General features: G+C 33.4%; 1 protein-coding gene and 1 long non-coding RNA gene across 3 annotated transcripts in view; one reads left to right on the top strand and one right to left on the bottom strand.

Annotated features, from left to right (window-relative positions):
* The window catches only part of PCDH15 (protocadherin related 15), an 857,865-nt gene that overhangs the window by 25,009 nt on the left and 805,569 nt on the right, over nucleotides 1-27,287 (bottom strand). Inside the window, 2 exon segments of the mRNA XM_021073535.1 lie at nucleotides 5,724-5,900; nucleotides 17,339-17,427. Of these exon segments, the coding sequence (XP_020929194.1) occupies nucleotides 5,724-5,900; nucleotides 17,339-17,427 (266 nt within the window).
* LOC102158750 overlaps nucleotides 1-27,287 on the top strand; it is a 102,738-nt gene that overhangs the window by 62,368 nt on the left and 13,083 nt on the right. The gene's annotated exons all lie outside the window — the stretch shown is intronic.

Here is a 27,287-nt window from a genome sequence, read left to right as displayed (position 1 = left end):
ATATTCTAAATTATATGGCATAGTTTAAAAATATATTCCTGCATTTTATCCTCCAGTTCTCAGAATGATTCTATAAAATAGAACCATAATACTGATTTACTGCAGACCACAAAGCTACACAGTTGTGGAAATAGGTCTAAGATACCAGCCCAAGCTTTCAAAGTGTATATTGTGTTTCACCACACCACTTCAAATGTCAACACTCTCAAATCTCAACCAAAACATTTTTTATGGGAAAAGAGTGAACAAATTAAAAGGTGGTTTTTTTGTGTGTTTTTTTTTTTTTCCTTCCTAGAAAGAGAAAAATAAATAAATGATGCAGGTAGTAAATCAGTGTAGTCAGGATGGCCAGAATTGGTGGTCACCTTCAGTTAGTACTTCTTGCAAACCCTTTCTCTACATAATGCAATTACAACTATGGGCATTGTATTGGGGAGGAGAATTGAGGATACTTTTTAATTTTATTTGAACAATTTTATTGCATATTTTAGGCTGTAATTAGCAGGCATTTTTTTTTAATTCCCCAGGAACATTTAAATAATCCTTTTCAAATCCTGTATATTGATACAACATTTGTTCTTAATACCACAAAGCCACAGTATGTTTTAGGTGTTTTTTCCTTTTGGAATTTTTAAAAACTTTTGTCTATAAAGGTGAAATGTCTTACTATAAAAGATTGAAAAACACAAAATAGTTCAATAGGCAAAATTATTCAAAAGCCTACAATGCAAAGAAAACTACTGCTAACATTTTAGTCTAATCAAGTTGTCTATTCTTTTTTGTTTTTTTGCTATTAATAAAATATTTTATATATTTGTAATTACATGGCATATATGAGGTAAAATATTATTTTAGAAATATATATAAACATAAAATACCATGCTTGTGCTGAAAATGTAGAACACACAAAGAAATATGAAAGAAAAACTAAAATGGCTCAAAATTTTACCATTAAATGATAACCAAAGAATGCCCTACTTGTATATTTTACAGGCTATTTCATACCTTTTGACATTATTTATTCTGATTTTCTGAGTGATTATGCTGACTTTAAATCTAGTTAAATGCACTGTTCATAGTTTCCATATAGAAAAAATAAAGAGATGCCTGATAATAGATATGAATTTCACTGGATATTATTAGTATTCCAATTTAAGAAACTAATGGCTCAGATTATTCAGTTTTAAAGCTATATATTTTTATTCAAGTTTTCATACTATAACATAAGGCAGTTAGGATACTTTTTTGGTTTTTTTTTTTTCTTTTACAAATGTGTTTTTGTAGATGAACATAATTTTTATATCAATTTTCCTAGATTATTTTCAGATATATTAAGAAGTATAATAAAGGCTTATCCATTGTTCCAAGCACTAGATTAGAAAAGAATAGTAAAACACCTTGTTTAAATTATTTATAGTATAAAGTAAGAAATTCCAAATGAAGTACAGATTAAGAGTTCTGTCACAAGAAATATATCATTAGAAACTGGGAAAGATCAGGAGTAGAGGAAAATCATTAATTGCAGGGAAAAACTACCCCTATTAGATGGATCCACAGATCAGAATTCTTTTGGATTCTATTTGATACCCAAGTCACCTAAAGGAAGATATACTAGTCTTTGATATTATAATAACTTCTTTTTCAGATATTTACTTTGGTTTATTTCTCAATCTAGGTAATCATAAGTAATTGTTTACTAGAAGAATTGATTGCTTTTGAATCCATAACTGATCTAGAATGTCTTTCTTTTTTGCTGCATATATGCAAAACAACTTGCCCAGGCAAAAACTGGGTCATAATGTTTTTCCTTAAAACCTTATTGACTTGAGTCTCATTACTTAATTGCAAATTCTTCTGCAGACCTCCGTAAGATAGACTGAGGATGGGGTTGGAGACCAGAGAAATCCTTTTCATAGTACAGGGATAAAGGAAGTGATCAGCTAAGGCTGGGGCACTGAAATTCCCTGGACCTGTATCTCATACAGAGCAAGAGCTTTAGAGATAGGGAAGTACATCCATTCCTAGGGCTCAATTAAAGATCCACTGCTTCAGCAGAAGAGTTGTGAGCAAAATCCACTACAGCTGAAGGAGGAGAGGGCTAGGGCTTCTTGGGCTAGGACCCTGCAGGAGTACAAAGTAGACATCTATGACTGGTTGGGGGGCGGGGCAGGGAACTCTCTTACACCAAAGAACCTCCACAAACATAAAGTAGAATATGGATACCATGGGAAGACAGAGAAGGAAAGCTGAGAAAGCTCGACCCCAAGTCCTTGACAGATGGGCTAGAAGAGAAAAATAGAGATACCCCTCCCCAGAACTTCCCATTGTCTCATCTCCAGCCCCACCTTAAGAGAAGAACCAAGCAACAGGCAAGGACAGTTTACCACATCAAGAGAGTTAAGAGAATAGAGAGAAACCCTTTCTGTGTCACAGGCATTCAGGGTCTGCTGAATGACAAAGAAAGCAATAGAAACAAAAACAGGGATAACCCAGACGTTGGCACTATTCACATAGGGACTTCGATACAACTCTGATTAGTACTTTACAGGATCTAGTGTAAAGAGGAAAACATGCTTGAAATAATCGAGAAATTCAGTAAAGTGGTAGAAACTATAAGAACCAAATGGAAATGCAAGGTTTTAAAAAATACGTAAAAATAAAGAATTCCTTCAAAGAGTTTATCAGTAGGCTAACACAGATGAGTCAGTGAACTTGAAAACAGGGCAACAAAAATTATCTAAACTAAAATACAAAGAGACAAGAAATGGGGGGAAGGGAGAAGAACAAGAACAAAGTGGAAAGAAACAAAGAGAAAGAGAAAAAAAAACAAATTTTAATTGAAGATCCAGAAAAGGAATAAAAAGAAAATAGGGTATAAAAAATATTTTAAGGTATATTGTCTAAGATATTCCAGAAATGAAAACAACAAAAACTCCCAAAAAAATACAGATTAAAGAAGCTCAACCACAAGAAGAATAAAAGCAAGATAAAAATAATATAACTTATTGCAGAAAATTATACAATTCAGACAACTAAGCATAAGAAAATTAAAATACTATTAATATTGTGAAACAAAATATGTAATTGTCATTAAATTCCAGTCTTCTCTATGCAAGTATAAAGTCTTAGAAATTTTTGATATAGTTAATCAAATTTTAAAACTCACAGTGAATTCTTTAGTCTGGGCATTTTGTAACAATCTCAGTATTCTAGTATATTTGTTCAGTGTTAAAAATAAATTTTCAATAACTTTCATAATTTCAGGATAGATATAACATCTTATAATAATATCTGTGCATTATCAGTCTTGAATTATGAAATATCTCTATATAATTTCATTATAAAATATTTCAAGGAACGCTTCTTAGGTTTAAATTAGACCCATGTTTCTCAGCTATTCAAGCTGAAGACTGCTAAAGCAACATTTTAATACTTCATAGCTATTTTATCCTCTTCTCAATATAAAAATATTTTGATTTGTAGTTATTCTATTTTTTTCCTTTCCTTCCTGGCTATAATAGTTATTTAATTGAATTTAGATCTATACTCTTCACAATATAATCTAGGTTTGGGAAAACTTGTTTAGAATGAAGAATGTTGATCTTGTACCTCAAAGTATCAGTTGAAACCGAATTGGCTTCAGTTCCCAAATCTTTTTATCTCTAAAATGTTTACAACTACAATTCAAATTATAGTCATCATTATTTTGTTCTTTAAAGCCAAGCTGTTAGCCCAAGGAAAACAGATATTTTTATTTTTATTTTATTTTTATTTAATTTTATTTATATTTTTTTAGGGCCACAGGTATGGCATATGGAATTTCCCAGCCTAGGGTTTGAATCAGAGCTATAGCTGTCCTACTGTACCACAGCCACAGCAATGCCAGATCCAAGCCATGTCTGCAAGCTACACCATAGCCCGCAGCAAAGCTGATCTTTAATCCACTGAGCAAGGCCAGGGATCAAACCCGCATCCTCATTCTAGTCAGGTTGGTTTCCCCTGAGCCACAATGGGAATAGAACATAGATATTTTTATATTTAGGAAAAAAAGCTTCATTGTAACAATCTGTCATCATATTTAAAAATAAAACCAAAGTATATAAAAACATAGAATGCAGATTTAAATAAATGTTAGTAATGACAGTTAATAGAATAAATAACTTTTAATATACACTTTAAGTTATTTTTTAGATTAATAAAGTAAGCAAACATTGACTTTGTAGACCTAATTGCTGCTTCATTTGGATGGTGATTCTAAAGCCTCAGAGGAAGTGTTGCTTCAGTCATGTTTTCCTCACAATGATTAGCATACTATCTTTCTTATGGCCTAAATATCTATTGCATATAAATTGATTATATTATTTTGCTATTACTACTTAATAACCATGGATTTTTTAAAAAAACAAGGTGATAGCAAGTCACTATTTCATCATTGCTGAAATAGGAGCAGTGAAATTTTATCAGACATAAAGTAAAACTAAATTCAGATTCTATGAGTTTCAATAAATAAATGGGTAAAGAGATGTTTACTAAATTAAAACATGCACCCACATATGGATACATATGTAAATTTGTATATGCATATATTTATTTGTATGCTGTTTATTACACATATAGGCAAGAAACACTAAATTCTGAAATAACAGATTTTGGTACATACCACATAGTCCAAATATTTAGACAACATATATGACTACATATCAATATGTATTTTTACTAAAAAAAAACTTTTACTTTAGATAAGAATTGCATGCTAAGAATATTTTGTACACTAGGTGTCACTAGAATAAAGGAGAAACTAACATTAAAAAAAAAAAAAAAAGCTGTTCTAGAATAATTTCCAGAGAATATGTAGCAGCATTTTAAGATTCTGTATTTTCTTTATTTTTAGAATTTATAACTTAAATATTCAAATATTCAAATTCATACCACGATGAAATGTCACATAGGGGATGAACTTAGGTAGAAGTGATTATTCCCTCTGCTCTCCTATCCCAAAGTCAAGGAAAAACATCAGATATCAATTTTGCTGATTCAATAAAACCTTGAAGAACAATAGGCTTGTTCTTAAAATTCACCCTACTGAGAAAGTTGCAGTTGTGGTGCAGCGGAAACAAATCCGACTAGTATCCATGAGGATGGGTATTTTATCCCTGGCCTTGCTCAGTGGGTTAAGGATCTGGTGTTGCTGCTGTGAACTGTGGTGTAGGTTGCAGATGTGGCTCGGATCCCACATTGCTGTGTCTATGGCTTAGGCCAGCAGCTTTAGCTCCGATCCGACCCCTGGGAACTTCCATATGCCTCAGGTGCAGCCCTAAAAAAAAAGGAAAAAAAAAAAATTCAAGCCTACTGACATCATTGCAGGCAAACTGCCACTTTAAGAAGGAATCTGCACTTTCCTTTCAAATAGCTGGAGTCCTAGAGCAAAAGTGGGAGCAGAGGCAAAGTGAACTTAATGAACTGTTCCTTGCTCTTAAGCATAATGGATCCTCTGACATCTCAAGAACAGATTCTCTGAAGTCATTTTATCTTACACAAAATTCTAGGCCTGAGCACCCTAGGGATTGTTTTTAGTGTTTTTGTTTGTTTATTTGCTTGCTTACTCTTAACTTTCAAGAACAATTTTGTGGGTTTTAAACTGTATGTACCTGAAACCTTAAATCAGGAATATATATGGGTGGTACTTTAACCAATGAACTGTTACAGACAATAAAAGTACTTACTTAAAAAGCTCATTTCTGTCAACGGCTCTGTTCGTTTGGGGGTCAATTGCATAGACAGTCAAGTCACACTTAGTGTAATCTTCTAGAGAAAAAGCATCGCCATGCCGGCGAGCACCGATGGACTCCACCACAACCTTGGCACCAGGAATTTGCTCCTGAACATAACGATCCAAAATCCTGTAAATAGATCAAAGCATAAACATGACATTCTGATGGGCTCACTGGGGGAAAAAAATCACCTTCAATGTGAAATGACATTTAGTAAATGAAAAATGATGACGGCCTGGTTTTCGCTAATGTTTATGGAATAGGAACCCTTGAAAAATTTTCTCTGTATATTTAGAGCATTTAACTCCCAATGATGCTGGAAGCTGAAAGAGGTCATCAACCATGTCCTACTTAAGTCTAGAGTTTAAAAATTTATGATGCCATTAGAGACTTTACATGGCTCATGAGAAATGCCAACTATGTTGTACAAATAAAGCTGTCTATGCTTTATAGGAGCCGTGGGGTCATTAGAACCCTTGAGTTCATATGGTTGATGTTAAATTACAACTTCCACCATACTTTGTGATACCAGGCACACAGCTATATGCCAAAGTGCAAGAGCAGGATACCTGTTTCCTTAAGTGCATAAAGACCCCCAGAGCATTATAGCAGTGGGAGAATGTAGGGATATTTTGCACTGCCAAATTTACCAGGTTAAGATAAAAATATTGCATGAAAATCTCAGCAGCTACTTAGGTGAATTGAAACAACTAGAAGCTATAGCAGTTAATATAGAATAGGTAATATTCAATAGAAAAGACAGTAATAATGTCAACCTGTAGGTAATTTTCTGTAAAGTACAATTTTTTTGCTAATTGGATAACTTGATTTTAATTGAAAGTGCAAATTATTGCCAAATAACTGTTATCTGTATTGCCGCAAGTGGCAATTTCTTTAATGTTCTTTTCCTTATTAAAAACCTTATATTATGAATCCTTAAAGATTAACATTACAATGCATATTATTAAATATTTATAGATATCTATATGTAAATGAATTAATTTTAATAACTATACATGGCAAATATCTTAAAATTTATCTATAGATTCAATGTTCCTTTTGGAGTCCAAGCTGTGAGGCATTTTGAGGGAAGAGGGGGTAATATATCCTTTGATACCATAGGAAATAACTTTTACTTCAGATGCCAAAATTGACTTGCTTTCTGCTCTATTAAAACATAAAATTGTGGCTTTCAGAGTCTGCTGTGTGCTTGGTTTGCCCTTATTTAAAGAACTACTGGGATACTAAATTTTAGAGGAAAGGGCTGTACCATTAGACACAAGTCTGGAGTTCACAGCAGGGGACACAGCCAATGTAATCAAGTGTTTGCTTGTTTGCTTTTAAATTTGTATAGAGAAGCATAGCTGAAATCTCTTTTATTGAAGAATTATTTCTTTTCCTTTTCTCTCCATCAACCATACCCACTGATCTCTCTGACAGAGTATCTTTGCTGATGAGATCCTTGCTAAAGAATAAAGAAAAGAAAATGTGGAAAACGGAAGGGGGAGGGAATCCACTTGGAAATACCAGTTTGTAGTTGAATGCTGCCTCCCAGGAAACTGAGGAGAATGGCTGTACTGGGACATTTAGGCTGTCTAATATCATTCAGCCTGTGTTTTAAAATTATTTTCTTGAGAGACTTATGCTCACTTAATAAAAATAAGAAAAGCCCCAGAGTCAAACCACATTACACTCTTGACATTTTGTAGGAGGCACAAACAATGATTAACATAGTGGTGAGGAGCGCTGAGGTTTGGCTTCAGTTTTCCTTAACTTATCAACTGTATAACCTTTGACAAGTAATTTTGAGCTCTCAAGGTCTTAGTTGCCTTAACTACAAAATGAGGAAATCATCTGCCACATGGGATTGTTGGGTGCATTAAATGAACTGAAGTTTTTGCTAAAATCTTTACACAGTTTTTGGCACGTAGTTACTAATTCATAGGATATGATTAAGGTTTTAATAATTTGGCTTAAATGTTTTCATAGATAAGCTTCTTGTATTTAACTCATTTGAGACATTTAATGAATTTACGGAATTATTAAGAAAGCATATTTATCACTAGTACTATTAGTTCAGATACCAAAAAACAAACAAATGTGAATACCTTGTTAAATATATGGCAGAAGGTAGGTATCTGTGCCAATACTGCACTTTAGTAGTTTCTAACAGCTACAATGTACTTACACAGTGATTAAATATGTCCCAAGGAAATCTTTCACATATGCACAGATATACAAAGGCAATGAAGTACATATACAGTAAAGAAACTTGTCTATTCTTACAATTAAGTAACTTGCCTATTGAGCTTGTGTCTTTTTAATATTTCTGTGCAATATTGCACAGACTAGTGTGTCATTTGTGCCTAAAGAGTTAGATGTGGAATGAAATATAACTGTATTAAATCCTTCATGGTATCAGGGAATCATAAATCAATTAAATCTGAAAATGAATTCCATCATTTAAAACATGTAACAATGTAGTTTCCGGGAATATTTTTTTCTTAAACACTTAAAGATATTTTGGGATGAATTATCTGTTATGAGAAAGCAAAATGTGTACATGTCCGTATTTGAATTCCTTCCTTATCTTTTCTGATATATAAAACTAAATTTAATTATTTTAAAATATGAGCACATTTGGTAAAAGTCAATCTTTCCACTTATCATCTGTTAATATACCTATGCATTTCTTCAGTGTCTGTCTCCATTACATATATATATATATACACACACACGATATGTTACTTTGAACTGGCTCAAGTAAATACTGATATTTAAATTTCTCTTAATATATTTTTCTTTAATTTACTAATAAAGTCAATTCACACATACAATTTAGAATCAAATGTCATGAAAATTTACATCATATAATTTCATCAAGAACAAACATAGTCTCCAGCCTACCAATCTAAAGTATTTGCATGCTACAAGGTCACTGTCAAATTATGGTGTATAATATTTTGTTTAAAGCCATTAATTAATAAGAAAGTTGTATAATTTATATATGTATACATATGCACATAGAGATACATAATATTATTTATCAATCTGTAATATCTGTTATCATACTCATATACTGTATTAAGGGAGATGTCTGTAATTAAGTTTTTATAATGTTAATAGTACCATGAACCTAAATTCTTCAAAGCAATATATTGCTTCAAATATGTGTTAATTCATTCAAAAAGATACATACACCCCTATATTCACTGTAGCACTATTCACAATAGCCAAGACATGGAAACAACCTAAATGTCCATCGACAGATGAATGGATTAGGAAGATGTGGTATATATACAAAATGGAATACTACTCAGCCATAAAAAAGAATGAAATAATGCCATTTGCAGCACCATGGATGGAACTAGAGACTCTCATACTGAGTGAAGTAAATCAGAAAGAGAAAGGCAAATACCATATGTTATCACTTATATGTGGAATCTAAAATATGGCACAAATGAACCACCTACAGAGCAGAAACAGACTCGCAGACATGGAGAACACACTTGTGTTGCCAAGGGAAGGGGGAGGGAGTGGGATGGACGGGGAGTTTGGGTTTGGTAGATGAAAACTATCACATTTGCTGTGGATAAGCAATGGGTCCTATGGTATAGCACAGGAGACTATATCCAATCTCTTGGGGTAGAACATGATAGAAGATAGTATGAGAAAAATAATGCATGACTGGATCACTATACTGTACAGCAGAAATTGAAACAACACTGTAAATCAACTATAATAAAAATTTTAAAAATAAATTACAAGTAGTACAATCGAATATGGCAGTATAGTACTTGATTACGGCAAAATTTCTCAAAACAAAGAACTTTCTGATCTTCTAAGAAGCAAGTATAGTACAAAAGAATTGGTATTTTGATTATAATTGTTAAATAAAAATTAAATTTTCATTAGGATTTATTATTCTACCCTAGTTAAAAGATCTATAACATACACATAATATTTAGTAATATGTTATAATGTGATCTTTAGACAAAGTATCAAAGACTCTAAGGAAACACATCAATATAATTAACATATGCATTACATGTTTACATATATGTGTGTTTACATGTTTTATAACACATGTTTACATGTAAATATATGTATATATAACATGTATATATACTACCACATGATAAATAATTAATTAAAATTTAAACTAGTTTCTAATTTAAACTAATCTAATTTCTTAAAATAAACCTTGAAAGGCATAATTACCTAAAAGTTTTTCTATGCGAAAAGTTTTTTTTTTTTTTAAATCACAAACTAAGGGTACCAATTAAAAAACTGTTTCAGTTAACTAACTTATTATTAAACCAAGTTATTTTGGGTTGAGGCCCCTAAGTTTTAATTTATAACATTATTTTATCCAGTTACCTATATGCACATTTTCAATTAGTTTCAACCAGAAATTGCATTATAAAAAAATTAAGTGTACTGAAATAGTTTTATAACAAAAACTGAAATAAACTCAAGGTAATAATTTTATAACTATTACCTTTACTGAAATAGTTTTATAACTAAAACAAATACTTACGGCTGATTTAACTTTTATTATTTTCATACTAAAATTATTACATCAGCCATCTTCTTGGTTACCTATCTGTGTGAATAAGCCAAGCTTAAATTACCATCTGATGAGCATTTCTGGCCTTGTTTTTCCTAGGACAGCTCACTCCCAAGAAAAAATAGATTGGATTTTTAATTAGGTTTGCCTTCCAATAACCATTATACAGAGGGAGTGGTTAGGAACCCAGCATACTGCTGGCCCGTACACATAGGTTCAAATTAATCTTCACCACTGGCTGGCTGTGTCTTTGTGGAAATTATTCCAACCTCTCAAATTTTAGGGAACTCATCTGTACACTGGGGAAAGTGATCATATCTACCTCAAAGGTCTCTGTGATAAATTAACTAGATAACTCCCATTAAGTGCCCCAAACCCAACAAATAAAAAGTGCACCACAAATGTTAGCTATTTGCTGTGGTGGTTGTAGAAACTGCTCAGATTTCATGATTGTAAACCCTGCTTAGCCTTCTGTTGAAGTAAATGGTTTATATTTAACTAGCACATAAGGAGTTCCACTCCAAGTACTTGTCGATATTTTTTCAAAAGCTTGGCTAGAAGAATCAATAGGCAGTGCAGATGGCCAGAGGGATATGCAATACAGCACAGACTTTCCTAATATTCTGAACTTATATCCTCCGTTAACATAGACCTGTAGAGACCACCCAGACCGTATCCTCAGCAATGTTCTGGTTTCCATGGAGCACTTTCTTCATGACCTTAGGAGATATTCTTTCTATGATGTCCCACGGGATAAAAACATTTTCCTCCAATCTGGCATCTCACTCAGAAATAGTGCTGCCTTTCCATCAAAAGTGGTTTGGTATTTTGAATTTTGTAACTGACTTATATTTTTATATGTTAATTTTCTTGCTTTCTTCACTTTGGCCTTAAAATGATGAAAATCAAGCTTGTTTACCACTCTATAGTGACTCTGCAGGACTTTGTAGCATCTCTGTTACTATTCTCACTTTGACTCCTTCTGTAATTTCTATTCTGTTTGCTATGCTTTTATGACTCATGTTAAATATATTTACCTTGTTTCATTGGATGAGTTATCATAAGCTGCCTTAAATTACTAAATAATGTTGAACATTAAAAAAGTGGCCTCTACTATAATTTAGACATAAGTGAAAGTATCTAAAATATAGTTTGTATTGCTGCTGATACAAATGGAATTGTCATATAAACACGATTGAATGTATTTCTTGCGTTAAAAACCAGCAGCATAGAAAGGTAAATCATGTAGACCTTGGAGGAAGTGAAGAGAAGAACTATAAATATGCTTAAGAGAACAGAGGAACTGGCTCTTGCTGATCAGGTGTCTTAATTGAGTGGCTGCACAAGCAAACAATACATTTACCTTGTACCATGGGTGGGACTAATTATAAAAGATAATAAGATGTTCTACTTGGCAAAACTTCGGGGCCATAAAAACATAAAAGAATATGACAGAAAGAAGAATTTGGAAAGAAATGCCCACTATGTATTTCGGAAATCTTTAGAAAGCAACTATAATTCAAATGTTTTCATGGAACCATATATCATGCACTTACTTTTATCTTGCAACTACTTTCTAGTTATTTTCTACTTGTTGCAAGAAAAGCCCTGAAAAATAAATTGAACTAAATGATATGTTATTTGGGAAAAGATAGATAAAACAGAGATAACACTTTACCTTTCTCTGCTTCCCTCTTTAGTTTCTCCAGTCGTGTTTTCAAATATTTTTTGAGGAAAATATATATTGAAGCAGAAAAGTGCCTTTTTTCACAGTTTTTGTTAATGGATTTTACCTTTGGAATATGAGTAACCACTTTCCCTCAAATTACAGCATAGAATACACCTGTATAAGTTAATGTTTTCCTCCATCATATGTTAAAAAATATTTATTCAAATTATTGTAAAATATATAGCACAAATCATAAGTTAAAATAAGAATATCACAGCCAATATACTGGTACCTTCATTACAACTGTCACTTGTGAATTAAATTTACTTTTATTTTCCGCAGCCTAGCTCAATCTACTGTTTAAGCTCGCTATTTTCTTAAGTAGAATACTTGTTCCAACACTATGTTTTTTCATGTTTGTATTTTTCTTAAAGGAAAAGCAAAGACAATGTAAAAATGTATCTGTCTATTCTAAAACTCAAAAAATAGTGTTTTTAATTGGCCTTCCATTAAACTATATTTTCAGCTAAGGAAGATCCTACTTACCTCTTCTTAAAAACAGTAGTAATTGCTCAACTATATTGAACATTATTTTAAAACAAAAGTAAGGGAGTTCCCGTCATGGCTCAGTGGTTAACGAATCTGACTGGGAACCATGAGGTTGCGGGTTTGATCCCTGGCCTTGCTCAGTGGGTTGAGGATCCAGCCTTGCTGTGAGCTGTGGCTTAGGTCACAGACGCGGCTCGGATCCCGCGTTGCTGTGGCTCTGGCGTAGGCCAGTGGCTACCGCTCCGATTCGACCCCTAGCCTGGCTCCATATACCACGGGAGCAGCCCTAGAAAAGGCAAAAAGAAAAAAAATAAAATAAAATAAAATAAAAGTAAAATTAAAATAGCCTCAATGGAATTATAAAAAGTATGTGCTTGTTTGTTTATGGCTTTGTTTTCATTGTTTCTGAAAAAAGGCAAGAAAAAAACAAAAAATACTGAATCTGACAAACGATATTATCTAAATGTAACTAAGTTCCATTCTTTTTCTTTTTTTAATGTATGTTGCTGAAAAAAATGAAAGAGGAACAAAATCAAGTATTTAAATTTTCTATATCATATATATATGTATATCAGATGGCAAATATTAAGAAAGCTGATTTATTTTCCTTCAAAACTGTTTTTTTTCTCCCAATAGAAAATGGTCTAGTTTTTACTATAAACATTCAGAAATTTGTTAATTTCTAGAGTAGGGTTAATTAATGAATGGTGAGCAGGATCATTAAAATATGAAATAAACCTGTTGAAAGCAAATGCATCAGCATACATGACTGTTTACTGAATCAATATCCAATGGAATCTTAAGAAAAAGTAAAACTAGTTGATCAGGAATTTGCCTTTGGTTAGTTCTGAAGTGTGCATGAGTAACAGTATCAGCATTATTTTGTGCAAGTTTAATTGTATTCAGGCTATGTAGATTTTGTAAAGAACTATGACTTATAAGGAATTGAAAATAAGTATTTCTTCTTGGAAAGACAGGAAGTTACTTCTTCCTCTACCAGAATAAAGCCCCAAAGTATTTCAGAAGAATAGCAGATGAACCCCTTTTATGTCAAAACAATGACTTATCTAGACTTTGAACAAATTCAAATCAAATTTTTCTCTTTGAAAATTTTTCTCTTTTTTTAAAATTTTTTTAATTGTTCTCTTTTTTAAAAGATCACTTCTACCTTGAATATTAAAAAAGGATTTAATTTTATATGTTTTATTTTTATGACTGGTTTCAATTTATTTTATAGCTGTTATGTGCCTATTACAGAAAACCTTATTTTCTTTTTCTTTTTTTGTTGTTGTTGTTGTTGTTGTTGTTGTTGTTGCTACTGCACCTGTGGCATGCAGAATTTCCTGGGCCAGGAACTGAACCTGAGTCACAGCACACTGACAACAAGCCACAGCAGTGATTACACAGAATCCTTAAACTGCTAGGTCACCCATCAAGGAGCTCAGAAAACATTATTTTCAAAAGTTGTGACATTGAAATGTCTGTGCTTTATTTTCTGATAAAATTAGGTCATTTATGGTCATTCTCTTTTGATAACCTCTTCAAGTTTGACTACATCTTTGTGTTAAGTACACTTTAAAAAAAATTGGCATGTGATTGGGAATACAGCAATTCAATTTAGAACAGAGCAGATAAGAAGGACTCCACAGCTAAATAAACTCTCAGTACAATGATATATTTCATATGTCCCAGCTGGACTTATCTTTTTTTTTTTTTAACAGGTTTTCATTGGTTTGATAGGATAGCACCATATTCAGTTCACATGGAAAAAATGAGACAGAAGAAAATAATCTTAATGTAAGGCTAAGAAAATGCCTGTGGGGAGGAGATAATGGGATTTTAATATATTACCAAGTTGGGAAATCAGCAGGATGATGGTGAAAGAGGGAGCTGACATCCAGGGCATATATTGATGTGAATAAATGTAATTAAGTATGGCCAAATAAAATCAGTCCTTTCCAAGATTACATTACCATTACTTTCACATGTATAATTTTATCAAATTCTTCAATGTTTAAGTATGGCAAAATATTATTTTGATTTTTTTCATTTGCTCAGACCCAACACCCAAGAGTCATTATTGTTTCTTAACTTTTCTCATATGTCCAATCCTTAAGTTCTATAGGCTGTACTTTCAAAAATATACCCTTAACTTAATCCCTCCCTATGTCCACCCCTACCATCCATCTAAGCCACTCTGATCTCTATCCTGCATTGCTGCTATATAGATGCATGACTGGTTACCTGGTCTCCCAAACCACAGAATGTACAACACCAAGAGCGAACCATAGAGTAGTCTATGGATTTGGAATGATTATGAGGTGTCAATGTAGGTTCATTGATTGTAACAAATGTGCCACTCTGATGCAAGATGTGGCTAGTGAGGAAAACTGCTCTAAAAAATCAAGTTCATTTTTTTAAAGGAATCTAAAATTTTTGTGCCTAAGAATCTCAGATTAAAAACACACATTATACAAAAAAATCTATAAGAAGGAATCCTGCATTTGCCTGCTATGCTTATTGCACGAGCAAATTTATATTTAATTCTATTAATAACAAAAAAAGCAATACAGGATTGCCATCCTTATTCCAGTTTTGAAGATGAAAAAATGTGGCCCTTAGTGCTAAATATCTTTCCCAGAGATCATCCAATTATAGTATGATTAAAACTTGTTTGTTTGAGGAGTTCCTGTTGTGGCTCAGTGGTTAACAAATCCAACTAGGATCCATGAGGTTGTGGGTTCGATCCCTGGCCTTCCTCAGTGGGTTAAGGATCCAGCCTTGCCATGAGCTGTGGTGTAGGTTGCAGACGCGGCTCGGATCCCACGTTGCTGTGGCCCTGGTGTAGGCCAATGGCTACAGCTCTGATTAGATCCCTAGTCTGGGAACCTCCATGTGCCGTGGGAGCAGCCCTAGAAATGGCAAAAAGACAAAAACAAACAAACAAAAAAAACAAACTTGTTTGATTGAATCCACAATCTGAGTTTCACTACTAAACTACTACACTAGAACATATAAAAACTCTGGTATCTCTCTGCCTTACCCTATTGACTTTGGGTCACTAACATCATTTGTATAGAATGTCTGTTATTCACTGAATGTTCACAATTTCCAGTGTCCTAGATAGCTTCTATTATTTAGTTCTCACAACAATTCTATCATAGCAGTTTTATCAGCTCTGGTCAACAAATGGCGAAACTGAATATGGGGAAGATTAAATTATTTGCCCAAGCTCATGTTTCAAAACCAATATTATATAAAGTCAAAGTTCCTTTCAGAATGATACATTTCTCTCAAGGCTTGGAAGATGCCTGATTTTTTTCTTTCATGTCTTCACATCCATGTAAGAGGAATAAATCATGTAACTGCTATGAACTTATATTTTTATGGTGCCACTTTTTTCAGTTTTCATAAATGTTGTCTTACTATGAAGAAGAGGGCATCATGATTTTGCTTGTATAAAACTTTCAGTCATTAAAATGCATCAAATGCCTACTATATAGCTGGAATTATAATAGTGAAAAGTAGATTTTCTATCCCTATGAAGCTTAAATTGATACATAACATAAACATTAGATAATCCTTTGAACAAAAGCAGAACAAAGGGTTAGAGGTTGAAAAGAGTGTCATCTCTTTTGGCTAGTGTGATCAGAGAAGGCCTGCTTCAATAGGTGGCATTAAAGCAGCTAAGAGACAGTTGGGCATAATTCTAATTTTAATCAGCTATTATTTTAGTAAAGGTTAAGCATAGATAAACCACTTTTGCAGAATAAACAAGACACTGTGTGATTGCTATTCCATGCTTAAATGTTGATAATCACCTCTTTCACAGGACATTTTATGTGATACCCAAAAATTCAGTTTTGGAAAGCATCAAGAAATAATTGTTGCAAAGCATATATGCTTTCATTATAGGAGAGTCATTTGTGCCTTAATCAGTGACTATTGTATTTTATTTGACACATAATTACTAAGAGGTTAGCTATTTGACTACCTGAAATTCTTCTGGTAACTGGGAAGTGTGAGATACTTTGTTAGAAAGAGGCAAAATGACAGTAATTGGCATCTGTCAACATTAGCTCAATAGAAGACAAAGAATAACTAGTAAACACTACTATAAAATTATTAAATCATGGTAGACTAAGTTGGGATAGTTAAGAGTAAGATAGTAAAGGCATTATAATAATTCTAGATAACATTTAGAGTATTAGAGAACTGTGGATTCATAATCATAACTTTGAGTCAACAATACAGAACATGTTCAGCCAGGTTTTGTGTAAACTGTTCAAAAGGCAGAGGGGCACGGCATATATATTAAAACATATGTTGTTTAAAATCAGTCAACTTAGTTTTTAAAAAGAAGAAGCTTTAGCATCTAGACCCACTATTTGAGAAGCAGCATTCCCTGGCCTAGCTGGATTGGTGAGATAATGAGCTTTTTGAATAATCTGGGGCCACAAAATCAAGATATACACTCAAATCATGAAGTTATGATTTATTCCTCACATGCAGCATTTTGAGGTTATGTTGACCCATCAATCTAAGCATTCTGAATAATAAGATCTTCTCAATCTAATTTTCATTCCTATTTGAAGATTCTCTTAGAATCTTCACATATTTCAAATGAAGCTTCCAATCTCAGTAAAAGAGTGAGCTGAATTATTTTTCAGATGTTTTAAAATCCATGTTTAGTCTGAACATGGTAACAATTAAAATGACCCAATTTAATAAAAGCTATAGCCATTTGAAAATAAATATATAAGTAAGCAAAACCATTACTCTGTAAGATCTTCTATCTTTTTTTCCACTAGAGTAGGAGGTACATTAGAAACGATGACTTGCATATCCAGCTGATTGACCACAGAGACCTGAAAGAAGGAAAAACAGGATTCATGTGGCTCTTACCCATTAACATTCTTATCATCAAAAAGTAACATTTTTTTTTCTTCTGTAAAATGCATTGACACGGTGTGTCCCATTGAGAAAACTAGGGATAAAGGATATTTCTAACTACACAATTTCTACTAGATGTGGGAGCAGGTTGAGAAGGACAGAATAGTTGTTTACCTCGAGGTGATAGAACTCTAAGTGACTTTGACTTTTGTTGGTTTTGTGTTTGCTTGTTTTCCTAGTTTTCACAAAAGTGTAGGAGGTGTTTTTGTATGTTTTTTAATTGGGTTATTTAAGAACACCCAGGAAAGTAGAAAACCCAGCTGCTAGAGCTTATAAACCCCAGAAGATGATTTTTCATTGTGACTAAGAATCTGGGATATGAATAGTTAGAATAATTCATTCCACGTGATCACCATATATAGAATTCATGTCTGATTTAGCCAACTTTATGTTTGTGCCAGATATATATATATATATACATACAAACTTACAGATGGGCTGAAATAAGCTAATTTAATTGTGCTTATGAATCCATTCTTTCATGTAATATTTACAGAGTTCCTTCTATATCATTATTTAGAAAAATGGAAGAAAACCAATAGTGTTTGTTCTCTGCTCACAATGTACCACTTCCTGGTTTTCTCAATACTCTACAGGCTTTAAATCATGCAATTCTAATGATCACTGTTATTTATTCCAGTTTTTAAATATAAAAACTAATAAAAAAGAGATATTAATAATGGGTCCAATTAAGCACAAGCTCCAGAGCATATACTCTTTACTATTACCCAATACAGACTTAGAAGATATAAAGTCAAATTAAACACTGCCCCATGCATATATTACACATGATTAAAATTGTGTAAATGCATATGCACCAGGACCATGAATTGAATACTCTGGATGAGGTATATTTAGCACTATATATCTTCATATAACTTATACCAGGGAGTAATTATATTTTGATACAGGCTCCAAGTTCTGCCTATAGATGCCCTATCAGGAGTCACAAACTCAAATATCTTCAGGGACCAGGCAGGTAACCTAAGTAAGTGAAGGAGCCCAATGTCTCAAATAATAGAGAGAAATAGAACTGGGACAAATCAGAGACATAAGCTTCATAAGACATAAGAGGTCAGCTACTACTCAGCTATAGTGAATACTGGCATGTGGGAAAATAGGTCCAGATTTGCTGGAGTTTTCTGTTTTGGGGGAAAGGAAATATTATGTGAAATATTAAAAACTAATTTGAAATCTTTCAAACCATTGTGTGAGCCTAATAATTCATGTGTGCTGACTATATTAACCCAGGTACTGCCTTATTACCACCTATGTGCAAAGAGCTGACATTGGCAGTTCAAACCCTGTATTTTTAACTCATTATAGGCATTTGGGATCAACTGTTTAAATTTTCTTTAAACATGTAGATGAATCTTCAGTATGTTTTCACACACAAAAAAAAACCCAAGTTCATTAGAAAAGAGATTATTACAATTCTGTGTAACTGTCTTTTTTTTAATTTGTATTAGTCCTGAATTAAAAAAAAGACGGAAATCATATTTAAAATCTTTCGTTATTGTTTTTTGTTTATTTCCTGTTTTTTTGTTTTAGTTTTTAGTAGTAAAAATATGTGGTAAAAATCTCTAGAAAAATGTAAATGAGACTCTCACATGTAACTGTGTTTCCTTCCTTCCTTCCCTCCATATCTTTCTTTTTTTTCTTTCTTTGTTCCTTATCTTTTTCATTTCCCCATTCTTTCATCATTAGATGAGGGAAGGTTAAAAAAAAATCTGGTCAGGAGTTCTCCCTGTGCCATAATGGGATCATCAGCATCTCTGGAGAGCTGGGATGCAGGTTTGATGCCCAGTCTGGTACAGTGAGTTAAGGATCCAGTGTTGCTGCAGCATGGTGTAGGTTGCAACTGTGGCTCAGATCTGATCCCTGGCCTGGGAACTTCCATACGCTGTGGAGCAGTCAAAAAAGAAAAAAAAAAAAAATCTGTTCAAAAGCAAATAGCCTGGGATAAATGGTAATTCTGGACTGTTATCTCAACAAGAGTAGATTTCTCAGCTTCCTTTGTTGTCTGCTTGGAGCCATATCATGGAGTTCTGATCAATGGAAAGTTAGTGGAAAGGAAAAAAAAGATATTCTTAAATTTATCCCATGTATGAACCTCTTCTTTTTTTCCCAATCTCTATCTGAATAAAGAAGCCACAAAGAAGGGCAAAGACACAGGATGGAAGGAAAACCAAGTCCCTGAAGCTCCATTTGTACGAGAGCTGTCAAGAATACCACCCAACCATAAATGCTCTTATTGTTGGGCAATGTGATAGAAAAATAAAAATTGTTAGTGTAAACCATTGAAATTTTGGAGTTTTCTGTTACATGATGAAACATCTAGGTATTTATACACATGGCTTTAAGATTTTTACCAACTGAAGATCAATGAGAAACTAGAATGCTAGTTATATGTGGTACAGGGAAATGACAGAATTTCCCTTTATATAAATAAGTTCTGAGTTTTAGAAGTCGATTTCTAAGTAAGCTGTTGGAATGCAATTAATTCATGCGCTAGGAACTCTATTTAGAAGCAATATTTGGTCTTACAGATAAAAGTAACTCTAGCATTTGCCTTTAAAGGGCTAATAGTAGTTTTTCTTTATTCAGAAGGATACATTACTTCAAAGGGAATTTTTAATTTGTTAAACAAAATGGAATAAGATTTAAGGTCCTCTGAAATATATACATATTAAGCTTATACTTTTATAAAAAATATTTTTTGATCTCAATTATTTTGAAAATAAACTTCTGTACTCTTAAAAAATAGCGTATTTCTAATTCTGATAAAAAAAGTCAGATTGCACTTAACTCCAAAAGTAGTTGACTCAAAATTGTCTATAAATAATTACTTAAAAAATTTCAAACCTCCTTAAAGTACTGACATATTATTTATGTAAAATGTACATACTTTGACAATGCAATTGAATAGAATAAGCTATTATAGTTTATTTTGATTTTTAAAAATTATTCTACATCCCTGAATCATTGGTTTCTTCTACCACCTATATCAAAGATATTTATATGCTTAAAATTACTACATTTCATTTATGTTACTTTCCTAGGATAGCCTTTATGCAAATACTTTCAGAAATATACTAAACACTTAAAAATTCTGCTTTAAAACTGCTACTGCTTCATTTGATTCTTTATGCCTTGATTACTAATAAAAGTTGTTTTTTTTTTTTTTTTTTTTTTTTGCTTTTTAGGGCTGCACTCAGGGCATGTGGAAATCTGCAGGCTAGGGGTCAAATCAGAGCTACTGCTGCCAGCCCCAGCCCCAGCCCCAGCCCCAGCCTCAGCCATGGCAGATCTGAGCACAACTGTGACCTACACCACAGCTCACGGCAATGCCGGATTCTTAAACCACTGAGCGAGGCCAGGGATTGAACCCACATCCTATGGATACTAGTCGGGTTCCTTACCACTGAGCCATGATGGAAATTCCCAAATAAAGTATTTCTAAAAAATTGTTTATATTATTTTTGGGATTGAGCTTTGTAATGGATTAAAATTACTAAATACGATCAAATAGATTCGTGTAGCACACAATTCCTAAAACAGAGGTTACTAATTTACATATTTTATTATTTATAAATCCTTTTAATTCTTTCTCATAAACCTCTTGTAACTCCTTTTTTTCCTCCCATCCATTCTCGTGTAGTTTAGATAGTGTATTCCAAGAGAAATATAATGTGAGGCACAAAAATATCCCAGGAATATAATATTAAAATTCCTGGTAGCCACAATAGGAAGATAAAAATAGTGAAAATTAATTTGCAACAATACATTTGATATATTATCATTCCAACATCAACATGTAATCAATCTAAAGCAAATTATTAAAGAGATGTTTTACTTTTTTTTTCATGCTAAGTCTTTAAAGTCCAGTATGCATTTTACACAGTATATCTCAATGCAACCTAGCCACATTTCAAGTGCCCAGAAGGCACACATGGCAAATATCTAATATATTGGACAGTGAAGTTCCAGAGAACCACACCATTTCTTGCTTGGACTGGTCACTGTCTACCCTAATTGATCTCTGATGCAATCTTACTTTAATTGAAAAGGAAGAGGTATCTTAGCAGTCTTTTAAAAATAATTTAGTCTCTATCAAAACCCAAAGGGTATTTTCTTCAAGGTTAGTTTCAATGTGAAAGCTAAAACCATATTTAGTTACAGTAAAATATATTTACCTATATTGCACTTTGAATGTATCTCTTACCTATGAATATTTTTTAACATCTTGCATTGGTCATTTGGAAAATATAGGTTCACTGAATATTGCAGATTTTTCAAATGTTGACACATTTCATTACACAATATCAAGATAAAAAAAATCACATTCTTTAATATGACCAGTCATCTCATCTGAAAAGTCTTTGAGTAATGGGAAGCTGTCAAGTTCATGGTGGTGAATGCATGCTTCCCAATATTCTAATTTGTGCTTGAAGGCTTGAATGTTATCATTAGCAACAAATACTGTCAGCTGTTTTTCTTGAATTGACAGTCTCACCTCATTCCTTTTTGTGTAAGTGCCTATCAAATATTCAAGTCTGAATATCCATATTTTATCTCTTATTTTTTCAAATAAAAAGTTATTCCTTGATAAAAGCAGCTTGCATAGAGCTTTTCCCTGAGACAACCATGATACTTCCCTATATATCAGAAGTGCTATTTCTTATCTCATTACAGAAATATTGGAGAAAAAGGGTTTAGTCAAAAGTAGACATTTGTTAAAATTAATGTTATAATACTTAAGTAAGGTCATTCTTAGTTGAAATGGGCTTTTATTTTTCTGTTTACATATGGCTATGAAGGATACAATGGCAGCAGCAGTGTAAATGTACCATGGTAAAAAGGCAAATACTGTCCTAGTATCCTTATGAAAAGACTTTTGACCTCATGAACCCTGAAATGACTTAAGGGACACTCAGTTTCATGCACAACACTTCTAGAACTGCTAACTACATTGTAAGAAAAGGGACCATTTATTATGTACGCACTTAGTACTCACTATATGACAGAAATTATTCTAGGTGCTTGAAATGCATCAGGAATTCAGATAAATAAATTTATTTTAAAAACCTGTCCTCATGGAGTTTTTTAAGGGGGGAAAAACATAACTAAGTCCATTGAAAAAAGAAAACAATAAAGAGGTACAAAGTTACACAATATGTTGCAATATGAACTAGGATGTTTTGAGCAGGCTTCACTATGAAATGCATTTTTACAAATATTTAGGGAAGATAAAGGAGCTAGTCCTGAACACATTTGGGGAAAGAGCCTGCAAGATGGAGCAACTGCAAAATGTCTAAAGTGAGAGCATTTCTGGCTATTCAAGGAACACCAAATTGGCCAATATTGAGTTTGAAGTACTCAAAGGGAGAAGAGTAGAAAATGAGACCGTTGGAGGCCAGATTACCAAGGCCCTTATACTATTCTATAATGACTTAAGAATTTCTCTGAAAGAATTCAGTGACATTAGAAAGTACTGAGCAGAGAAATAACAAGACCTGAAACACATTTTAAGATATCACTTTGAATGCTATATTAAAACCAGACTTTAGCAGGGCAAGAGTGGAAGCGTGAGACAAGTTAGTGAGCTTGTGCAGTGATACGTGTGAACTATGATGGTTGTGCAATCAAGTTGTAATAGCAGAAGTATTGAAAAATGTGTAGGTAACACATACGAGTAACATATGTATGTTATATTACATATGTGTGCATATACCAAGGAATTAAATGTGTGGTTGAATAGAGAAAGGAATTAAGAAAATTTTAGCCTAAGGAATACAAAGTTGATTTGGTCAACAAGTAAAACTGAGGAGACTATAGGTGGAAGAGATGAGAAAGATAAGTTCAGTTTAGGAAACATTACTTTAGTGGATATTTAAGTGTAACTGATGCATGTATATTTGGATGTATGAATTTGCTGTGCAAGAATGAGCTTTGGGGTGAAGGTATAAATTTGAGATTTTTTTAGTATAAAATTAGAAAAATTAGTTTAATAAAAAATTATATTTAATACATAGGTGATAGTCTAAAGTTGCTGGACTGGATGAATTTACTGAATCAGTGAGTGAAGATGGCAAAGTAAAATCTAAGAAACATCGACTAAAAGCTCAGGAGAAAAAAATGAACCAAGGAAAGAGACTAAGAAGGATGAATAGTGAGATCAGAGATAAACAAGAGAAAATGGTGGCCTGAAAGCCTAGGAAATGTAATTATCAATCAAATGTTGCTCATGGTTCCAATAAGAGGAAGACTGAAATTACCAGTACATTTAATAAGCAAAAGCCCTTGATGATGTTGGCACAAGCAGTTTTGGATGAATGTTGGAAAAAGTATTTTGCTTCAAGAGGGTTTTAGATATTAAAAATTGAGAAATTAGAGTCAGCTCTAACAAATTTTTTCTGGAAAGAGTGACACAGAAATGTAGTGGTAGCTAGAAAGAGAAGTAGATCCAGAGGATTTTTTATTATTTTTTGAAGATAGGAAAAATAGTATAGTTAGGGGAATAGTGAAACAAAGAGGGGGAAACCGTGATATTAACAATGTATAAAAGAAGTAGGAGAACTGCTGAAACAGTATCCTAGTGCTGATGAGCAGAACTGGATCTGCTCCACAAACAGAGGCAATGGCTCCAGATAAAAGCATTGAGAATTCATCTAAATGAACAGGAAATAAGACAAAAAATGTTAATGCAACTACTGGTAGGTAGGTGGATTTAGTGGTGGGATTTGTAGAAGTATCTTTCTAAATGCTTTAATTTGATCTTTCTGTGAAATAGGAGGCCAGCTAACAAGACAATAGTGAGGATGAGGAGATGCTGGAGGATCGTTAGAGAGGAGCTCTTCTAGGAGAAGAAGGATGTGAATGGAGCAGGAAATAACAGTTTGGTCACTGGACCACATCAGAACTCATGGAGAGGGGGGCTTTCATAGTTAATTTAGAGCAAGAATAACTATATAATTGTATATGTTTTTGCAGGCATTTGGCATGAGTATAGGTCTGGAGAAAGGAGAAAGTTGGAATTAACTAAGAGTTATTTTTTTATTTTTATTTTTTTTCCAAATGAGTGTGATATACAGAGAGAGGGCAAGGAAGTTGAGTTTTTATGTGGTTGACCATTTATAATAATTGACAATGCACTATAATCTGGCAAGTAGGAAAGAGAAAATATGAGGGGTAGAAGAGGGTGAAAATATAGAAGGATAAGCAGAAAATAGTTTGAAAGTCATGGTAGAGATAAAAGAGTGCTGGGGTTAGCTGAACACATTCAATATGATGGTCAAAGAGTGGGATGTTTGCCATGAAGGTTATAGAGGAGTTGCAATAAGTGGTAATGGCAAAAATAACTGGATCTAAGTGACTCCAATAGGATGGAGGGTAAAGCCATTGGAGGAAAGGCATTCAAGGAACTGTGAGTTCAGGACACTGGAGAAACATCTTTGCGTATAATGATAATGCCAAAACTTAGGAGAGGAGGATTTTTGGAGAAAGTGATAGTAACCTAGGAGCCAAACTCCTTGAGATATTGTGGGAATTGACCCAAGGTTGGGGACCTCACAGCAATAAAGTGAGGCAGTGAGTGACAGACAATGAGAATTAGGAAGGAGGGAGGGTCTAGAAGCAGCAATGTTGTACACTGAGGACTCTCCTCTGATAGTGGGTAGTATGAAAACTGCAACCCACAAAAACAGGAAGTAATACAATCAAAAGCTACTGCTTGAGAAGGCAGCAGTAGAGTAGCATCCTCAAAGGAGAACCAGATTTGCTTTCAGCAAGAAGGTCATATCTAAATTAAAAATTGTATCTTCATTCACTTTCACTCAACTCTTTTCAATGATTTTCCATTCTTTTAGGAAAAAGTTCTAATATTTGTAATATAGCCTATGCTTTTTATATGGGCCACCTGCTTCTACCCCTAGCTGTCACTCATTGATTTTCTCTCCCCAACTCTTCCAAGCTCAGTTAATATCGCTCAGTTGTTCAGAACTGTCATGATCTCCCTTCCTTCTAGGTTCTGGCACAGGTTGTTCCCTCCACATAAGTCTTATTTCTCTCCATGTCTCCCCTCCTTTAACTGAAAGGATTGTAGATTTTATCATAAGGATCATTTTGCTAGGAAGGTTTCTGTGTATACATATTGTGATTTATAAATACATCACCTTATGTTTACTTGGAATCGAATCTTCCTTTCTAAATATATTTTGGATAAAGGTATACATTTAAATTTCCACACAAAAGTTTATAGAGTCCAAGTAAGAAAACTATAAACTTTACATTGCTTATGCACATATTACATAAATAACATAGAGTTATAGTTTATGTTCTTGTAATATTTTAGTTACATTTTAGCTTTAAAGCACAATGTGTATATATGTTAAATAACAGAAGAGAAATGACATTATTTTATATAAGGCTAATTTGATCAAATATGATACAAAATGTATGTCAACCTTAATACATAAACAGCCTTGGGGCTGTTTATATATTAATGTTGATATTAATTTGATCAAAAATTAATGTCAACCTTAATATATAAACACCTTTGGGGCTTAGACTGGCCTTTGTGTATTCTTTTTTTTTTTTTTTTTTTGCTATTTCTTTGGCCGCTCCTGCGGCATATGGAGGTTCCCAGGTTAGGGGTCCAATCGGAGCTGTAGCCACTGGCCTACACCAGAGCCGCAGCAACGTGGGATCCGAGCCGCGTCTGCAACCAACACCACAGCTCACGGCAATGCCAGATCATTAACCCACTGAGCAAGGGCAGGGACCGAACCCGCAACCTCATGGTTCCTAGTCGGATTCATTAACCACTGCGCCACGACGGGAACTCCCCTTTGTGTATTCTGTTGCAGCTTTACTCTTATAAATGAGAATGCTCTGGCCTTCATATCTGCCATAATCATGGTGATTGGTCCTCACCATTTTCTAAGAAGAAAAACTTGGTCATTGATGTATCTACTGGAAGATTAATCTTGTCCCAACAACTAAATGAGGAGAACACTGCAAATTGAAGATTAGTAATTTGTAACAAGCAAAAGAATTATACTTGATTCTGTCTTTATGTGACAAGTATTTCCAATCTAATGATGCTTATAACTTGTACTAGCTTCATCAGAGAGAAGTTCAAATAATTGACAATTCCAAAGTTGGTAGCAATTCTGTAGGATAGACTTTGGTATTGAAGGTTTTGAATAAATGGCAATATCAGATTACCCTTGGGAATAATCTAAAAATGAGCTTGTATACAACCTAAGAAAAGAGTAGAAATGTGTTATTGACTGGAGCTAAATATAGCTTAGTCAAATGTCATCAGTGGAAATTTTGGTATAATAAGGAAATCTCATCTCCTGAAACATAAATTTGCTCCAAAACATTTCCTTTTGTTTTCTTAATTACAAAAAGGTTAACAGTAATTTAAGCAGTAATAAAATTTTCATACATTTTAATTTCTATAGTACAACTCTGTGAAGCATTTTAAAATTTAAGTAGCTCTAGCCAATTTTATTTTAAAAATGAGATCTGCAGACCAAACAGAAATCCAACGCTTAAGACATACTTGTCACAATCATATATAAAAACATTATGCTGTATTTCTGAAAAGTCAAAAAAATAAACAACCATAAAGCTGTATTTTTTTTTTTTTGCCACATCCTCGGTATATATAAATTCCCAGGCCAGGGATTGAATCTGAGCCAGAGCTCTAACCTATGCCACAGCTGTAGCAATGCCGGATCCTTAACCCATTGCATTGGCGACGGGG

The sequence above is a fragment of the Sus scrofa genome, chromosome 14 (assembly GCF_000003025.6).
Source record: "Sus scrofa isolate TJ Tabasco breed Duroc chromosome 14, Sscrofa11.1, whole genome shotgun sequence".
NCBI classification, from domain to species: Eukaryota; Metazoa; Chordata; class Mammalia; order Artiodactyla; family Suidae; genus Sus; species Sus scrofa.
This window is presented reverse-complemented; position numbering and strand designations above follow the sequence as displayed.